This window comes from Cervus elaphus, chromosome 7 (genome assembly GCF_910594005.1).
Source record: "Cervus elaphus chromosome 7, mCerEla1.1, whole genome shotgun sequence".
NCBI classification, from domain to species: Eukaryota; Metazoa; Chordata; class Mammalia; order Artiodactyla; family Cervidae; genus Cervus; species Cervus elaphus.
Window position 1 is genome coordinate 36,817,138 of NC_057821.1, and position 16,631 is coordinate 36,833,768.

General features: G+C 43.7%; 1 protein-coding gene across 25 annotated transcripts in view; it reads right to left on the reverse strand.

Moving 5' to 3' along the window:
- Positions 1 to 16,631, reverse strand: part of LOC122697542 — a 650,597-nt gene that overhangs the window by 471,014 nt on the left and 162,952 nt on the right. For 8 of the 25 annotated variants that reach the window (XR_006342085.1, XR_006342088.1, XR_006342089.1 and 5 more), the window contains one exon: positions 424 to 713. The exons of 4 other annotated variants lie outside the window; for them this stretch is intronic. Coding sequence is in view for 10 of the 21 variants with exons in the window: in XM_043908408.1 (XP_043764343.1) it covers positions 424 to 713; positions 6,570 to 6,626 (347 nt within the window). In the remaining 11 variants the exon portion in view is untranslated. Of the gene's footprint in view, positions 1 to 423; positions 714 to 6,359; positions 6,383 to 6,569; positions 8,902 to 14,199; positions 14,446 to 16,631 lie in introns of those variants that run through there. 13 more of the 25 variants (XM_043908407.1, XM_043908402.1, XM_043908406.1 and 10 more) reach the window with 8 other exon arrangements.

Genomic DNA, 16,631 nt, shown 5'->3' on the forward strand with positions numbered 1-16,631 from the left:
ACATGTAAGGCAATCATTACCAAGCCCAAAGGCTCTACTCTCAGAAACAATGGTGTGTGAAGCTCAAATATCTCAAATATCCACCCAGAGAAACAAGCATAGTAAGAAGAGAGTGAGATGTATGGGGAGCTGGCCTACGGTCGCTCTGGAGAAAGAGTATTTTTAATCAGTGTCTTACTTTAGGATAGCTAACTACTGAGTAATAAAACAACACACCAACTTTTACTCAGTTTTGTTATTTAAAATTCTCTATAGACAATGAACCCCTTGATTACCTACACAGGGAACTGAGCATGCCCACTGGCCCTGAACTCTTATACACACTATGTGGAATGTAATTATCATCACCACCTCCATGAAGCCTTCCCCAACTCCTCTCTTGGAGCACAGGTTATAAATTGTGATTTTCTGTTTTTTTCCTACCTGGTAGATGATGAAGTTGTGGACCCCGGATTTACTTCCCCAATATTTCCAATGCCTTGCAGAGTACCTCCAACACAATCAGCCTTCCACAGTCTCAGTAATTTAAGGAAAATCCATTGAGTATTTGTTATTGATGAGGTTCTTCCATATATGCTGGGTTCCAGCAGTGAACCAAATATAGGAAAAGGCCAGTGTTCATTGAGCTTACTTTCAAGTGATGTTGGAATGGCTCCTGTTGGAACATTGGAGAAACAACCGTATTTCTTCTTGATGGCTTGAAATTTTACCCACTGAAATAAAAAGAAACATGAATTTGGCCTGTTTCTACATCATTCTTTACCACTGTGAAGGCCCAAACCTGATTGCAAGTGAAATTTAGAGGCCTGGAATTATCACTGCATGCGTGCTAAGTTGCTTCAGTCATGTCCAACTCTTTGCAAACCAGTGCCCACCAGGCTCCTCTGTCCATGGGATTCTCCAGGCCAGAATACTGGAGTGGGTTGCTGTCCCCTCCTCAGGGGAATCTTCCTCAACACGGGATCGAACCTGTGTCTCCTGTCTCCTGCACTGGCAGATAGGTTCTTTTCCACTAATGCCACCCAGGAAGTCCATAGTCAGATATTAAACCTTCCAGAATTTACTAATAAGTAAACTATATTGTTATCTCACTCATATCTAGATCACTGAAGATGTTTTCAACTTACTGAGTATATATATATATGGTGCATACATGCTCAGTTGCTAAATTGCAACCCCATAGACTATAGCCACCATGCTCCTCTGGTCAGGGAATTTTCCAGGCAAGAATATTGGAGTGGGTTGCCATTTCATTCTCCAGGAGATCTTCACAAACCAGGGATCAAACTCGCATCTCCTGTGTCTCCCACATTGGCAGGCGGATTCTTTTAACACTGAAGCCCATATATATGGGTCAAACATAGTAAACCTCAACTGTAAGCTCCCAGAATACCAGGACTGTATCCCATTCCCTATTTATCCCCAGCCCTCAACAGACTTGACGAGTAGCAAAGCACTCGGCAATAATGAATGAATGGCAATATGCCTACACTAGCCACTGTGAAAACTGGTTGAAGAGCTTTGGTTATGTTTTTCTGCTTTTTCTCCCCTGTCTCCTATTAATTACATTTTGAGCCACTTAAAGGCAGAGATGCTCTGTCTCCCTGTATAAATCATGTACAGAACCCCAGATGGTGTCACGCTCATGTGGCATGTGTGTTGCATCAATATTTGTTCATTGATTTGTTGCTCAAATACCACGACTGAGTCGTGTTTGCCTGACAAATCATGCAACTTTAATAATTAGTGTCTGAGGTGGGAAAGTGCCTTTTTATTAAAAAAAAAAAAAAAAAACACACACACACAGGGGTGAGTGTGAAGTATTGAGTTTGATACCAGTCTGCTTGGAAGTATGCTGAAAGGAAATGCATTTCAATAGCCAAAAAATGAAAATGCATAAAATATTAAGGTAATACAACATTTGTTTTACACACACACACACACACACATACACACACAGAGAGGCTTGCTGAGTAATACAAATACCTTCAACACCTCTGGAATCTGAAAATTCACTCTGTATATTTGCAATGTACAAGCATCAACTATTGCTCCAGGAAATGAAAAGACTCATTCTTATATCCACAGTCACTAAAAGATTCTTCTGACCAAAAGTATATGCACTCAGTGTGTTATCAGGTTCCCAGAGGTTAAATGAGGTGTTTTAATAAACTGCATTTCTGATTTACTGAAGATTAACCAGAAAGCTGTTCATGGTTCAAGTCATCTGATTGGAGAAAAAAAGTTGGCAGGAGCAGTACATATGATGGAATTAAATCTCGCCCAATAAAAGGAAGCCTCACTTATCACTGAGATTTTTAGGAATAAATTAAGTTCATTTTTTCAGGTAATGAAAATAATCTTTGATGATAAAGAATTTTCAAGTAGTGCAAGACTGTGTTTTTGAATTAGAATTTTTAATGCAGTGAACTATGATGATGCTTTTATAGAATACTGGGTCAAATGTACACAGATCCCAGAATATATCTGGGGAAGGACCCTAAAAAGTTAAAATCCTTGCCATGGTTTACTATCATTACTATCTCTCCTAAGAGAGACGCTCAAAGAGAGCATATGTTGATTAAAGAAATAGAATTTTTGAGTTCTGGTTACCTAAGGCTTAATTTTATCTTCATTGAGAAAAATAATTCGATATTCGGAGCTCAAGCAGTCAGATCACAGCTAAAGGCAATGATGTTGTTAATGCTTAATTGAAAACTTTTCTGAATTATTAATGATGCTACATAATGGCTGCCTTCAGATAAATACATATTTATTTCAATTAAAGCTTGTCCAAGGTAAGATTATTCTGCAATGACAAACTAGTATACTCTTCAGAGGTATTACACTAACATTACTTTATACAATAAATAAAGCCCTAAAACCTAAAGTACGCGTAAAGTCTTCTGTAAATCTCATTTACTGACCAGTGCTAAAGTACTGAAGTTACCTGCCTATCCCATGATGTTTAAAACTCAGATCACTCCTGGCTAGGAAACACACCACTCTTCCTAGATTAACTTTACCTCATTCTTTACAATCCAGCTGGAGCCTTTTCCAAAAATTCACCCTGATTCCGGCCCCTCAAGAATGGATTGAACACCCACAGCCCTTTTCACACTCTGCTACAAGCAATCCTTTATGTTCACATCCACCATCACTAAACCCCAAGCTCCTTGAGGGCAGAAACCATTTCTTACTCATCTTTGAGTTCCAAAACGTAGCAGAGTACCCAGCACACAATAGGCAGGGAAAAAGGTTAAACTTAACTCTGATCATTATCTATTATTTATACACAGGAAACTATGGCTGAATGTCTTATTTTTTAAAAGATACTGACTGGGGCAAAATGAAAATGTGTGAACAACAGAATGGAGTTTTAAGACAAAATTTCAACAGATGCCCGGAGTATTTCCAACTGTACATACTTAAGAGACCCTTGTCTCAATGTGACCTGTGTCCCCTTCTAAAGGATAATAAACTAACGGAAGGACAAAATGCATTATTAACTAGTACTTATGATTATCTGTTCTCGGAAAGCATCCTAAGCAAAACCCCAGCTATGGATGAAAATCAGTCTTTCGGATATTTCTTATGGGACTATATAGAGACTGTGGAGGTATACAGAAAATACAGAAATCTTTTGGAAATTCATTTCCCTAAAGTTTGAGTACACTTCCTTCCTATATCATCTCCAGAATTAGAATACCAAAAACAGAATTCATGCAATTGCAGGTGTAAAAAGGCATTTCTATTCAAAGTAACATTTTTAATCCAGAGGAAGCTCCACTGCTAATGAAGCTTCACCATTAGTTTTAAACCTTGTTTTGAAAGTTCTATTGATTTTAGACAGTTACATAATGTTTATGGGACTTCCCTGGTGGCTCAGATGGTAAAGAATCTGCCTGCAATGCAGGAGATCCAGGTTAGATCCCTGGGTTGTGAAGATCCCCTGGAGAAGGGAATGGCTGCCCATTCCAATATTCTTGCCTGGAGAATTCCATGGACAGAGGAGCATGGCGGGCTACAGTCCATGGGGTCCCAAAGAATCAGACATGACTGAGGGACTAAGACACAGTATTTATGCCAAAAGTACCAAGAAGAAAAAGGCTGGGGGGTGGGGGTGGGGAAGGGAGTGAGCAAGAGGAAAGATGAGGCTCTGGTCAAGTCCACGTGTGCCGGTCTGGCCGTGCAGGCCTGTGGTTTCTGCCGGGCTCTTCCAGAAGGGCATGTCCTCACAAAGCGTCTATGAGCTCAGGCAGGAGCGGGCGGGCAGGAGCGGTGTCAGAGAGCAGGGCCAGGAGGGTTCTCGTGGAGTCAGCAGACACAGTGCGGAGCACAGACACAGCAAAGATTCCACAGGAGAAAACCACCAAGGGCAAATGTGGCCCCAGTTCTGAGAGACCCGGTAGTTAGAGGAAAGGCTTTTTAAAACTCAGTGGAAAAGGCGCACACACAGCAGGCACCAGGGTAATTACCAAAGCCACTGGGCCTGTCTGCCAAGCGGGGCTGATGTGGCCTCGTGACCAGGTTTTATTCTTGGTTTCTGCTGCCCTCTTGTCCCTCGGCTCTTCCTGCTCCCACTGCTCAATAAACCAGCAGATGCTTATTTCCTGTCCCGCAGACCCCGGGCTCTCTGTCCTCAGGTATGTTTTGGCATCTACTTCAAAAGCTAGAACTTCCCTGCAGCTCATATGGGAAAGAATCTGCCTGCAATGCAGGAGACCTGAGTTTGATCCCTGGGTTGGGAAGATCCCCTGGAGAGCATGGCAACCCACTCCAGTGTTCTTGCCTGGAGAATCCCATGGACAGAGGAGCCTGGTGGGCAAAAGTTGGAGCATCTGTGAAATGGACCACTGCCTCCAAAAATTCTACTTCAGGATAATTTAAAGAATTTATTTCTACAGATCCAAAGACTACTCTGAATTTTTTCTTCCAAACAGACATCAAGCAGGACCCTGACACAGACAGTCACCAGTCCATTTTTGCTATTCTAGGCAAATACATACAATTGTTCAAATCTTCGGGGGGGATGAGGGGGTGGTGTTTGCTTCCAGATCTCTCCTGAATTCCATTTGCTCCCACTTCTCTTAACTCTCCACACAATCTTATTCACTCCTGTAGCTTCATTACAGGCTACATGTCAACGACTCCCAAATCGTTCCCTCCACGCTGGACCACTCGGCTCAAATCCTGACCCAAATATCCAAGGATCTAATGGACATTTCAAGTACAAACTGCTTCCAATTGCACTCATCCTCCTCTTGCCAGTGCATTGCATCACCCACCGGCCTCCCCTTCTCACTTGGGAGTCATCCTTGACTTCTCTCTCTTCTTCACTTTGCATCTCGTCAATAAAGCTACTCTGGCCTGAGCCACGCTCTATTAACCAAGAGGAGCTAGACTTCTGTCAGAGGTAAGCATGCTCTTGGAGGAACTCTCTTCCAGGCTCCAGCAAGCGATGCTGTATTGCAGTGGGCACCCACCGGGTGAGCTCAGCCAGCGCCCTTTTCATTCTGCCTGAGCCCCCTCGAGGCCACGCCCCTACGTCCCCATTTCAAAAGCACCAGCTGGCTCTGCACAGGATCCATTTCCTTACATCTTTGTGGGGGAAAAATCCCCTTTAAGAAACCTCTGTAAATGTGAGAGTTTCAAAAAGCAGTTCACATTTCCCAACAGTAGCATCTCCAAGGAAAATTCTTCAAGTATGAAACAACAACGTATTTCATAAAACAAACCCAAAAGGAATCCAACCAGTCAGTTAAACTGTAATAAGCTGCAGAGCCCGACCTAACTGGAATAGAGAGTTAAAGTTGTGACAGGAAGAACAGAAAATAGAGTTAGGAATGGTGGAAGGCCACTGACGGACCGAGTGACCTTCTGCCATTGTAGACACCTGCACATCTTCTGTTCAGCATCAGTGTTTTCCAGCCTGTCCTCGACCTGCCGATATTCAGCTTGGATGTTGGTACCTTGGGAGGCTACACTTCTACACTGGACTCTCAATGTGACCCCAAGCAGAATTATTAAGGAGTCCAGTGTCTAATTCAAAAGAGTGGACTTAGTTTCAGCTCAGTTCAGCTTTGTGAGAATATTTCAGCCTGTGGCTCCATGTCAATAAGGGTCTTTTCCTTGCCATCTTTGGGGAGCAGAGTCACCATTTCTAAGACTGACCCCACACAAAAAGTGTGCGTTATCAAGTGTCAGGGTACCACCGGACAACCCAGACGCTGGTGGAAGCTGAAAGGACAGAGTTCATGGTGCTGCTTTCCATAATGAAATTAATTCTCTTTACCCCTGAGTTAAGTCGATTACTCAAACTCTCAAGACTTCTACCCCCTCCATCCCAGCCGACTCACGTTTTCCTTAGGCTGATTGACGCTAGGAAAACAAGTGTTGCATTATGCCTGACTCCTTGGAATGAGATCAGTCCTCGTTTCAAATTCCCTCTCAGAGCAACCCCGAGGCCACAGACCCTGTTAGAGATCCCAGCTGCTCAGCGGCGCAGGATGGCCTAAGCTACGGGAAGGAAGCACAACCCAAGTCACAATCAGCAAACACATCCTAACCCCAGACTGGCATCTTCGCAGGTCTATTCCGAAGCACTGGGCACGGGCAAGACACATCTGTAGCTAGCCCAGTCTCGGCTCCTCCTCCGGAGGCTGCTCGGCCAAGACGAGGCCGCGGTGCAACGTTCAGCAGTGATTTTCTCCAACTGGCACCATCTGTGCCTGCCCTGCCAGACGTGCTGACAGAGCAGGCTGCGGAGACCATTACTAATCTCCCAGGGTCAGCGGGGTCAGGCCTGCAACACGATGCCTATAGATTTCAAAGGCCGGCCTTCCCTCCCTGCCAGCTAATCAATCTATGTTGAAAAGCAAGCACATTTGTATTCTACTTTCTTTTAAATTTCAAAGAAAAATCTCATTTTTAAAGCTCTTAGCTTGAGGATTGCTTGCACGTAATCAGTGTCCTGATTCCAGTTAAATTGTACAAGATCTTCGAGGGATGCGGCCCGCCTGTTGAGTCTTTGCCAAAACTGGGGAAAGAGACCGGGGGGACAGCTCTCCACGGATGACGAAAAGCCTTAAACCAGAGATGCAGAGGAAGGACAATGAGGATCAAGATTCAGACTCTCCTGCAAACCTCCTATCCCAGGGCTGAGTCTACAAAAGCAGAGTAAGCGCCAGCCAGAGAGTGTAAAGTCAGGCTGGTAATAAAAATGCAGCAAATTCTGCCATGAGGATGTTCCCTACTATCAGCTGCCTTCCAAGGTTCTACTAAACACCTACTATGTGTCAAGAGCTTTATGCTCCTTTGCATCCCTATCACTAAGGAAGGGGGATACCTTGTGTGTCTAGAACTCAGCCTCTCACTGGCAGAAGAGCCCCAGAGCCCCATGAGAACAGGAGGATGGCAATCCTGTCTTCTGAGTGCCAGGGGCAGCACAGACTTCCTGCAGGAACTAAATGAAGCATGGTGTGGATAAGCTCATTAATACAAATCTTTGTGTGTCAAGACCAACTACTGTAATAATTTCTTCATAGCAGATGGTATGTTATTCTAGATCTTCAAGTCCAAGATGACTCAATCTGATAAGAGTCAGCCCCACAACTAAGACATCACCATGAGCTCCAAAGAAACTAGACCTTTTGTTTACAATAATTAAAGGTTTAAAGAAATCTCAAGATAAGTGACTTCATCTTACTTGTGCTTAGATATCAGTTTCTCCACTTAGCAGAGTTTAAGTTGGGCTAAAGGAGTAGGAGGAAGGAGGAATTTATGGGTTAAAACATCATGAATAATTCCTCTAACCCAGATCACTTTCCTTGTAAAGTGAGCTGGAAGGGTCACACATCTGATGTGGCTGCTTCAGCACTATTTGAGGAGCAGGTTCACATGAGTTGTATGGAGTAGTTTCTTCTTCCAGCTTTCCCAAGCTTCAAGCAACTACAGACTCCAGGCTAAGCTGGCTGCCAACACATCCACTCTTCCCTGCTCACAAGGGTGGCTTTATAGTGTCTAAAAATAAGTCACACAATCACTTAGATCCCCTTCAACTATTCAATATCAAAGAAACACTGCTGTCTTAACAACAGACCTCTTCTCTGCCTTTAGACTTATCTGGATGTTATAAAACAAACCCAACACACAAAACAAATGGGAACACTTAAGAGGAGATCATATTTTATATCTATTCTATCTTTACTAACCCATCCTGAGACCTCCAGTGTATGGAGAAAGATTTCATTCTATTTATAAAATGAACACTTTCACATTCCAGGATGGTTTGCTTCAGTCTCTCAGAAAGATGTGAGATTTTACTGGCCTAACTTTCACACATCGGGCTTTTCACAGAGGGCTTTATGACATCTTTCCCCCATGTCTGAGCCCTGTTCTGTTTTAGTGGCTTGACTTGCTCCAAACACCAGTATCTCCTTTTTTGAACAAAGGCTGCCCAACATTCAGCTTCATTTGTCTGATTCTGCTGGAGCAAAAGATAAGGATCTAGACAGAGCCTTTCACAGTGTTTTACCTATAACTTGCCTAAACCACCAACTGACAAACAGGTTCTGCCCAAAGGTACCCAAGGCATCCACATAGCTGCACAGACCTGTACCTCCGACACTGGTTCCAATACAAAAGCAGCCAGTGGAACGATCAGAAGGCAGGATGCCTAGATGGTAGAATGATAAATCCTAGAGGGACCTAAAGATATCAAGTCAAACAAGGAGGTAGCAAAGTAATGGCAGAACTGTGGCCATAGATTCTCAACAAACCCCAAATAAAACTACCACATGGCCCAGCAATTCCACTCTTGGGTATATAAAAGAAACAAAAACACTAATTTGAAAAGACATATGCACCCCGATGTTTACCGCAGCATTATTTACAATAGCCAAGATATGGAAAGATTCAGTGATGGATGAATGGATAAAGAAGATGTGACAGGCATGTATATATATGCTTGTGTATACACACACACACACACAAAATGAACTACTACTCGGTCATCAAAAAGAATGAAACTCTGCCATTTGGAAAAACATCAGTGGACTTGAAGAGTATCATGCTAGGCGAAATAAGTCAAACAGAATGTCAAATGCTGTATGATATCACTTACATGTGGAATCTGAGAAAGTACAACTAGAGACTAACAAAAAAGAAAGACTCACAGATATAGAGAACTAGTGGTTACCAGCAGGGAGAGAAAAGGGGGCAGGAGCAATATAAAGATAGGGGATTAAGAGGTACAAGATATTCTGTAAAAAATAAATAAATAAGATACAAGATTATACTTTACAAGGCAGGGAATATAGCCTATATTTTGTAATAACTATAAGTGGAATATAACCTTTAAAAGTTGTGAATCACTATATACCTATAACCTATGTAATCCTGTACATTAACCACACATCAATTAAAAAATATGACCATACAACTCACAGAACAAGACCTACACACCCAAGTTCTAAGTGGAGATGGTAACAGATCCATGTTTCTTAAACAGCCCAAACATCTTCAAAAATGCAAAATAAATAATGGCCAAACTCTGTTCGACTTCAAGCAACTTACAATCCTAAAAAGTTACCAAAAACATCCTGAATTTTGTCTCCTTGATTTCTAAAGATTTAACCATAATTCATTAGCCTACTACTGAAAGGAAGTATTTGTAGGGTTATTTTTTTAATTCTCTCATCAACTCTATGCTTTAATATTCACATTTAGTAAAAAATTTTTATACTCTGCAAATGCAGAGTTAAAAAATACATGACTACACTTATAAGGGGGAAGAAAAACCCTCATTTCTGAAGATGTAACAGAAGGACAAAAAGAGATAAGGTTCATTTCATTCTCTGCCTTTCCTAACCAATTAGATTTTATCTGATTTATGAAGATTTCAAGGAAGATTCCTGCTTCATCCTCAAAAACCCAATCTGACAAGAAGCCAAATTACAGGAAGTCCCCACTCTACTCCAAGCCTTGTCTGGGGCCCTGGGACACTAACAAGATACCATCTCTGACCTCTCTCATCACTTCAAAACAAATGAAAGGCAACACTTGCAAGTCTTTACCACTGTAGTGTTTAAGAAAGAGTGGCTTAAAAAAAAAAAAAACAAAGAAAGAAAGAGTGGCTTACATGAGATACCGACCAAACATCCATCTTTCATTCTAGGTTCAGAAAAGTGGGGAAACGATTTCCAGAGTGATAGGACCAAGAAATGCTTTGGTTGCTGATATAATGTTGGTGTAATATTAAAAACCAGTTAAGAGTGATCAAAGGAACCTAAATGAAACACTGTGGTCACTCTTCCTTCATGTGTCATTAGCGTTTGCCCAAAGGCTGCCTCCATGACATATCAAAATGGCTTGCCCCAGGCTTGCTCTGCTTGCAGGAACCAGATTTCAATAACAACCCATGTCTGATCTTGAGAATACCTTTTAAAAAAAAAACAATAGTTGATATGTTTCTTCTCTATATAACCAGTCTTTCTACAATGCTTTTACATCTAATCCCCAAGAATCCTTAATGGAAATAACTTAGGACTACTAATTACCCCCAAAGAAACTCTTACTGTCATGCCAGAAATGGATCACAGGAGGGATAGCAAAGACAACCACAAAAAGATGTGGAAAACTAAAAGGAAAAGGACTTCTCTCCGTCCTGGGGTGTTATATGTGTGTAGAAGCAAGAGACTCACTCTGGGAGCTCTGATTTCTAACCCACAATCCAGAAACCACCAAAACACCATTTGGCCAAATCCAAAATGATTCTAAATGGGGCTGACTCACGTGGTTGGCGTTTCATTTAATGACAACATCAGCATGCATTGTTGTTACACAACATATTTAAGGTGCTGAGGCACAGTCCTTGCCTATAAATGTGTTTTAATACTTTTTCCAGATGTCCCATCTATTTTCTCAACCATATGCATAGTTCAATAAACAGGACAATAATTAAGACTGACTTTTTAAAGAAGGATCAGGATTATATGCTATTTTTAGACCTTTATTGATTAGCCCACAACTTGCCATCTCTTCCCTTCTATGGGGAGTCAATAGTATATCTTCTGCTTCATAAGATTCTTTTTCATGTCAACTTTTAAATTCACAGAACTGCAGAGTCCTAACATTTCAGAAGTGAGAGCGCCTGGGAACCAACTAGCACATATTTCCTGTCACAAATGAGACTAAAGCTCAAGCAGTTAAGTGACTTACTCAAAGTCACATAGTTGGAAACCAGTCAATCGAGTTTTATAGGCCAAATGGAAATATACAGAAACAAAGCACCTAGACATGCAAAAATTTACCATTTTGGTTATTTTGTATTTCAATAAACTGTAAATAACCCAAGGTTTATTTTTAAAGATATCTGAATTAATACCTTGTAAAATAAAATAAAATTTTAAAAAAAACCTATTGCCATCATTTAACAGTTTGGTTAAACTCTAGTGTTTTTATAACCACCTTTCAAAGCTAAGCACATGTTGAAACTTACTGGACCACCCAAGTCAAAATTTTAGTTATGCTATTTTATGTTTATTTGGTTTGTTTCTAGATGTGTATTTAAGTGGCAAAGTCATAAAGGGAAGAATTAATGATAATCGATACCAGATCTGCAGCCATGGAGTTAGCTCCCCTTGCGTTTACAGAATTTAGTGAAGTCAGCCAAGGGGAAAAAATATTCTAAATTGAGACAGCTCTGGGTAGTTTCACGCAAGTCCCCAGCTATATGCTGTATTCTGAAAGCAGAATTATCCCAAGACCAAAACATGATCCTCTGAAAGATAGTCACCGAAAGGAAAACATGACAGACCTAAGCAATACGAGGAAGTAGCAAAAAAGCTTTAATGCTGGGGAAGAATATGCTCTCGGCCCTCCTCAACCTTCAGAACCATCACAACTCTCGATTCTAAAATGAGGTACACACCTAAAGAGACTCAGAAACAAAAGATACGTTTACTAACGTGCACGTGGTTCATATTCCTCAGGAATGTTGGTAATTTATTGGGAACTCAGAATACAGCTTTCTCATAGAAACAACATCAAACAGTCATTAGGTTTCCAGACAGACCTACTACAGAAACTTGTTTTTCATTCCATCTATACCTGAGGTGATAACTGCTAGTAATTTATAGAACCCAGGCAGGAAAGCAGACCTACAGCCTGAGGCAGCCGTAAGCAGGAAAGGGGTTTTGTAGGGACCCAGAGAAGTCTGCTTTTATTTATCTTCTCCTAGTTGTTTCTTAACATCCGGCTACATTAATGGGCAACCAACCACCTCCCAGACCCCCACAACCCTGCTTAGCCTCCACCCCTCCCTCCTGTTGGGACAGCTCTCTGACTGCCCACCCTCCTCTTCAGGGGAAGAAGAAAAAAACAGAGGCAAAAAAAAAAAAAGTGTGGTAATTCCCACCTGCCCCTGCCTCTAACAGGCAGTAAAGCTAAATGAGCAAGCTGTACCTGGGACCCAGGGCGCAGGGGAGGAAATGAGCAGCCCTAGAGGCTGGACGGGAAAAGCCACAGCACCAATGTCTGAAGCTAACATGCCCCAGGGCAGCCACACTGGGTGGGTTGTTCTGGTGAAAAGGGCTTTGAGAAGAAATCACGCACACTTAGAAAAACAACCAGGAAAGCAAACTCAGTTGGCCCTTTGAAAAGTTAGGAGATAGAACATCTCTTCCCTAGTATGGGTGTCAGGGCATGAAATTAGCATGGACTGGGCTTCCCTGCTGAAAAGTGAAAAGTTAAAGTCGCTCAGTTGTGTCCGACTCTTCGTGGCCCCTTTGGAATTCTCCAGGCCAGAACACTGGAGTGGGAGCCTTTCCCTTCTCCAGGGGATCTTCCCAACCCAGGGATCGAACCCCAGTCTCCTTCACTGCAGGCAGATTCTTTACCAGCTGAGCCACAAGGGAAGCCCTCCCTGCTGGCGCAGTGGTATAAATATATACCACTCTGCCGGCCACCCTGCCAGTGCAGGAAACACAGGTTCGATCCCAGAGCTGGGAAGATTCCACATGCCGCGGAGCAACTAAGCGCGTGTGCCACAGCTACCGAGCTGCAACTACTGAACCCACAACCACTGAGGCCTGCACATCCCAGAGCCTGTGCTCCACAACAAGAAAAAGCCACCACGATGAGAAGCCTGTGCACTGCAACTAGGGAGTAGCCCCACCACTGCAACTGCAGAAAAGCCTGCACAGAAGCGAAGACCCAGCACAGCCAAAAATAAATAAAATTATTTTTTTAAAAACATTAGTATGAGCTGTGATTGAGGTTCACATAATTCCAGTGAGGGAGGCAAAAATCAGTAACTTTCCAGAGCTGCCATTTGCACCCCTAAATCCAGTTAATTATCTCGATATATTCTGCATCTCAAATTAGAGTAAGAATACCACACAAGGGTGATCCATCACAAATAAAGAACTCCAAACCCAGCAGAGCCTGGGGCCTATTTGATTGCTGCTGCTCAGTCGCTCAGTTGTGTCCGACTCTTTGGGACCCCATGGACTGCAGCACGCCAGGCTCCCTTGTCCTTTCGTATCTCCCAGAGTTTGCTCAAACTCATGTCCATTGAGTCAATGGTGCCATCTAACCATCTCATCCTCTGCCAGCCAGTTTCTCAGCCTTCAACGGAGTTCCTGGAGAATTCCATGGCCAGAGGAGCCTGGTGGGCTACAGTCCATGGGGTCCCCAAGACTCGGACACGACTCAGCACGCACAAACCTTATCAATAAAATCGACCGCACAAAAGCTGCCAACAAGGTAAGCGATACCATTAAGCCGGCAAGGCAAAGCCATACTCCTAGAGAAGTTCTAACCCGGGAAATCCACAAGGGAATCTTCATCACCAGGGGGCAATCCTCCTCACCCATGGTCTCAGAAGATATCAAACAAGTATTCTTAAAATGGAACTAAGTCCAGCTGAAAACTAGGGCCTAGATTTTCAAAACTATACGGAGTCAGAATTAACGCCACTCCCAAGGGCTCCAATCCGGTTCAGCTCAGGGCTGCGCGCCTTTTCACGTGCGCCGCTGGCTCCACCCCCGCAGTTCCCGCCTCCGAGAGGAAATGGCCCCAGACAAGCAGGGGCAGAGGAGAGCATCCCGAGGCTGCGGCAGCAAGAACCATCCTGGGATGCTGATGCCGTCCTCCCTCGAGGTGCCCAGTTCTCAGACCGCAGGAGTCGCCATTTACCACGTGCAGCAGAAACGGGCTGGGGATCGGAGGTGATGCGTTAATTCAGCGGCGGCCGTAAAATTCGCATCGGCACCAGCATGTAGTCCTGTGACTCCGGCAAATCTCGAGATAATGAGGGAAGCAGTGTGGCGTGCAGGAAAGGCAGTGGGCTGAATCCGAAGCCCTAGATTTTTGTGCCGACTCTGCCGGCTGCTCTCAAGGGACTGGGCAGATCGCGCCCTCTCTGGGACTCAATTTCCTCATCTGTAAAACAAACAGCAGATGTGCTCTTCTAGCTCAGAATTCTAACCCACATGGAAACTGATTTGGAAATACACGTCCTCCCGCATCTGGCGTCCTCCTGCGCCTAGCTCAAGGAGCCTCCGGCACATTTTGGCCAGCACATTCACGGGCTTGGGAGAAGATTGAAGACAATGGTAATGAGCAAGGCACCGGCTGAAGCACTCTTATGATCCCAACAAAATCTCTTTCAAAAATGTCACGCTAGCTCTCTCCTCCTCTGCCTCAGGATCAAGTCCTCTTGGAAGGGTGATGCCACAAGCACGACCCCACAGCATCCCTACAGATGCCCGGCGGCCACCTCAAATCTCAAATCCCGCCTCAGCTGAGCTAGACCTCCGGCAGAGGACTTCCAGCCTGATCACTTCATTCTGCCCCGCAAGCCACTTAAAACTGAGGGACAGCAGCCCCCTGCGTTTGTGGTACAGGGACCTGTGTCTGTATTACGCGTCTTTCCTGACTAGGTTCCCAGTAGCTTGGGGGCAAGGAATAACTCCATCTCCACATTAGGGATGACACTTAACAGGTGACTCAATGCCTGTGAAGCAGTAACAAGCACTCAGCACAGAGCCTGGGGTGGGGCCGCTGAGGTGGAACTCTTCCACGGAATCCTTTCATCTGCCCGGTGAAGACAGTCCAGGAACACCCTCCGCAGGAGAACTCCCCGGTCCTCCCTTCACTCTCGCACATGTCTCATTCTGCCAAAGCCTAGAAGAAACTTCCCACTCAGGAGAATGCAGGTGGGGGGCTCTTTCCTTCCTCTCTCCCCTCACACCTGAGTCATTCGCATCTATGTGTAACTCATTCCCACGTATCCACTAGATCAGCGATCCCCAAACTTTATGGCACCAAGGACCACTTTGGTAGAAAACAATTTTTCCACGGACTGGCGCGTGGGGCGGCGGGGGCAGTGATTAAGGGATGATTCAAGCACATCACTCTTACTGTGCACTTTATTTCTATTATTATTACATCAGCGGCACTTCACCTCATCAGGGATTAGATCCTGGAGGTTAGGAACCTCTACCCTAGACACAAGACCTGCAGATTATTTTTTTTTTCTTCTTCCCAAGCCTTAAATCTGCACAATCTGATTGGAATTAATTCCCTTCAGACCCGAAGGAAATGGGCAGTTGGCCAAGATGAGAGCACAGCCCTGGCAATCAGGGCACAAAGAGACAGACACCCCGTAAGAGGGTCCCCAGGCTTTGTCGCAACTCAGAAAATGACCTCAATGGAAAATTGAAGTTGATCTGGAGCTGCACTCGGCCCTCCTGAAGCACTATTACAGCCCGAGTCCACCCGGGACCATCACCCCTTCACGCCCTCTGTTTCCTAAACCAGAAGCAAATCCCCCCTTCACGTTCAGCAACCTATTATCCTCTCTCTCAGCTTCAAAAGCGAACTGTCCAAGAGCTACATTTTCTCCATGAAGCCAATTCCTAATAGATTCTCTAGGAGTGCTCTGCTTCCAAAACTTAAAAGGAGCCAAGAAATCTCAAGCCTCTGAGATTTAACAACTTTGTGCAGTATGCCTCAACTGCCTGCTCTCTAACTCAACCCATAATCCCTCTTTAAAATCTTGACAGTAACAGGGGGGCGGAGGGGTGGGGGGTGGGGGAAGGATTATATAAATGATAAGATCTATGGTGCTGATACATGAAATCCTGGATCCACTTAGTTCACTCACTGACTTTCTGGGGAACATCAGGAAGGGCTTGTTGTATCCGCTTCTTCCTTTATGAGCTATGTTGACATGCTATCATATAATGCTTACAGTCTTCTTAAGCAAATAAGGAGCATGGAGGCACCTCCAATGCAATAATTCTGTATATTTCTCTATTATTTTGTCTAGTATCTATCTGTCGTATGTCTCAAGGATCTGCCCCTACACACTATTGACAACACAACTCCAAATTCTTGAAATGAAGACATTTCTAATCACAAAGAGACCACTGAATGATCACAAATAATTCACCTAAGTAAACATCTTGACTAAGAGTCATCACATACACTACACACATTCACAGTATGAAGCAGGGCTACAAGCTTAACAATGAAACTCCTGGAAGCTAATCACTTCACTCCAACACTCCTAGGATGGATTTGAGTATTCCAGTGAGTATTTGATATCATAACAACATAAAGAG